Genomic DNA, 3,284 nt, shown 5'->3' with positions numbered 1-3,284 from the left:
CCCCCCCCCCCCCACGTCTTCATGTAAAGAAACAGATTGGCATGAACACATGTCCAAATCTCTGCACAGAGGTATGAAAACGTGAATATATATATATATATATATTATTAAATGTATACATAAGTATGTATATATGCGTATTACCAAACAGGCAAGAGAGAGGTTTGGTGGAAAGGGCCCAAGAAGGGAAGAGGGGTTAATTTTATAACATTGCTTTCATTTAACTTATATTCACCAAGGAGAACTACTGGCACCTATGAAGCGAGCCTCCGCTATTGCTACTTCGCACTCCGATTCCTCTTTTTATCGCGTCTACTTTCGGGATGCCCCATGGAAAACACAAAAAGAAAAAGAACACACTAACTCTGCCATATATTTTTCGTGCAGTCTCTTTATTTCCTCGTTATTTTTGTATTTTTGTTCCCTGTTCTCCCTCAACCACTAAGGGAAGGAACCGGAAACATTGTTGAATTGGTTCAAAACTTTTAAGCAGAAGTTGCGTTGCGTTTTACTTTACAGTTTTCCATCTTTCTTTTCTTTTTATTCCATTGCAGGCAGTTTTGTTTAGAACATTTTGATGTTTTTTTTTTAATTTTTGCTGCCTTTTTTCATCCCCGCGGCTTTGGCATCACCCCTAACTCTTTCCTTTTTTTTTTTTACTCAGCACCAACTACCGAACTGTTTGGCGAAATGTCCCCTTAAGGACATCCTGGTGGGATACCGTAAGAGAGGGAAAACGGAAAGAATAAATGTTATTGGCGGGCTTTCGCGACAAATATAAAAAAATACTTTCCTACTCATAGTTTGCAAAAAAAAAAAAGGAAAAGCGCAGTTATATATTCCAATGAGGCGCCCCCAGTACTTTCTCTTACACTTGCATTTGCATGTGAACTCACACTCACACGCGTACGTGCAGTATCGATGTGTCGATCATCTGTCCTCCATGTTTTCTGCCGTGGACACGGGGAGTGAAGTCATATTTTTTGTTTAAAAAAAAAAAGAAAAGCGGAAAGGGGGTACCATTTGTAAACAATAAACAAGAATTTGGAAGGGAACTGGAGGGATAACAACGTTAGAGAGAAAGCACGATACCTCAAACCGAAACAACTAAAGGGAAGACAAAAAAACCTTTAGGGGTTGCACCCTTTGTTCATGTCAGTTCATCAACTGCAACTTGAGGGTATTATTCCTAGTGCGCCCTCCACAACACGAGCAACACCGACGTCAATTTCGGCTCATGACACGCTTGTGGCATACGGTAGTGGTAACAATGTGGTGGTGCGTGACATCTCAACCACAGGGGCGGATTCCATCCTCTGTTGTTGGCACCACACGTCGCCAGTAACTGCAGTGCGCATAAGTCCTTCCAGCAAATTCGTGGCATCCGGAGATCAAAAGGGAAATGTGCGCTTGTGGGAGCGGCGTAACGGCACACAAGAGAAATACAACGGGCAGCTACTGGAAGGACCAGTCCGGGACGTGGCGTGGACACGAGATGAGGAACGGCTTGTGGTGGTGGGTGACGGACGGAACAACTTCGCGGCCGCGGTAACCGTGTCAGGAAATACAATCGGAAGCATTAATGGCCACACACAGAGTATCCTTTCGTGTGATGTGCGGGGGGATCGACCATTTCGCGCGGTAACCGGAAGTGCGGATAATATGGTGGGTTTCTATGAGGGTGTTCCCTTTAAGTTCACCTGCAACGTAAAAGAACACAACGAGAAGGTTATGTGTGTGCGTTACAGTCCGGATATGGAAACTATCGCAACGGTTGCCCGCACAGGTAATATCATTCTACTTGATGGAAGGACGGGCGATAAGAAGGGAAGCATTAGCGTAGACCACAAGGGTAGCATCTTCTCCCTTGCATGGAGCCCAGACGGTAAACTAATTGCGACAGCTAGCGCTGATAAGACCGTGAAGGTTTTCGATGTAACCTCAGCGTCGAACATCGCAACATGCTCTACTGGGAATCGGGTTCTAGATATGCAGCAGGGGGTTGCATATACAGCGCGGGGTGTGGTTTCGGTTTCATTCGGTGGTAAGCTCACATTAATAAATGAGAAGGGTGAAATGACACGAACTTTCTTGGGGCATCAAGGACGGATTTTCCTGCTACACAAGGAATCGGATGAGCTGATGGTATCAGTCAGTGTTGACCGCGCACTTATTTGGCGTGACACGGCGGCAGCCGCAGCCGGTGAGGCAAGTGAGGTGCCCCTGTCAGCCGATCTCATTACCGCAGCGGCATTTAGCGGTGGTAAGTTGTACATTGTAGCTGGGAGTGAGTTACTCCGCTATGACCCCAATGACAGTACCCCGGCCGTTGTTTCGCAAGATGTCACTGCTGTTACGGCGTTAACTGTAACCGAGGATGGCACTGCAGTACTGCTGTTACGGAACAGCTTCATCGTTATTAACTCTGCAGGCTCTAAGATTGCTGAAGAAAAGCTCGATAGGTTTGACGGCTGCAGCGCCGCTGCCCGAGGTCAAATGATTATTGTGGGTGGAGAAAAACTGGTAAAAGGTTATCAAATAACTGAGAGCGCTCCACCGGAGGCGAAAGTGCAGTTCGCGGGTCACCACACGGGTGCAGTGGCGTGCCTCGCCTTCTCTCACGATGGTCAAGTGGTTGCCTCAGGTGACGCAAACAGGAATATATTTGTGTGGTCGTGGGCAGATGGTAGCGTACTTCACAAAGACTTGGTTTTCCATACACTCCGGGTGACTTCGCTGTCCTTTGCTTACAACAGTAACACCCGTCTGTTCTCTGGAAGCATGGATGCCTCGCTCATTTTGTGGGATCTTGAGGCAAAAACGCGGAGAATGGAGGATGCAGCCCACCGAGGCGGTGTGTCGGCCGTCTTCGGCGCCGCGGATGGAACTTTGATATCGGGTGGTAGCGATGGATGCATACGGTTATGGAAGTCAAACAACTAGAGAGGGGGAAAGCACGTATATACATACATATTATATATATATATATATATGTATAACTGTTTCTTGCTTTTTTTTTGGCTTTCCACACACCTGTACGCTACGTATCCTTGCTGCGCAAGATAGCCTTTACACAACCGTAGTATTTCTTGCTTTTTTTTTCTCTTTCTCTTAATTCTGTGAAAGACGCCTTGTTTCCAACATTGTCTTCCTCCTAACTTTGGCCACTACGCTGCGTAACGTTGCATCTGGGTAGCTGCCACTGTATCGATGCGAGAGCCTGGATGTAATAACAATGGGAAGTGGAGAGAGTAATGTTTTGCTTCTTTATCCGCTTGGTGTCC

The 3,284-nt window shown here is 46.5% G+C and overlaps 1 protein-coding gene across 1 annotated transcript; it reads left to right on the top strand.

Moving 5' to 3' along the window:
* Positions 1-1,152: 1,152 nt before the first annotated feature.
* Positions 1,153-2,943, top strand: TEOVI_000870700 (WD domain, G-beta repeat, putative; the record flags this gene model as incomplete). The annotated part of the gene is made up of 1 exon (XM_067222511.1): positions 1,153-2,943. One exon carries the CDS (start codon positions 1,153-1,155, stop codon positions 2,941-2,943), a length of 1,791 nt encoding a protein of 596 aa, XP_067078612.1.
* Between the last annotated feature and the right edge of the window lie 341 nt (positions 2,944-3,284).

Source organism: Trypanosoma equiperdum, assembly GCF_001457755.1.
Source record: "Trypanosoma equiperdum strain OVI genome assembly, contig: ctg_1639, whole genome shotgun sequence".
Taxonomy (NCBI): domain Eukaryota; phylum Euglenozoa; class Kinetoplastea; order Trypanosomatida; family Trypanosomatidae; genus Trypanosoma; species Trypanosoma equiperdum.
The sequence above is the reverse complement of the archived record's forward strand: the minus strand, read 5'-3'. Positions and strand labels throughout refer to the sequence as shown.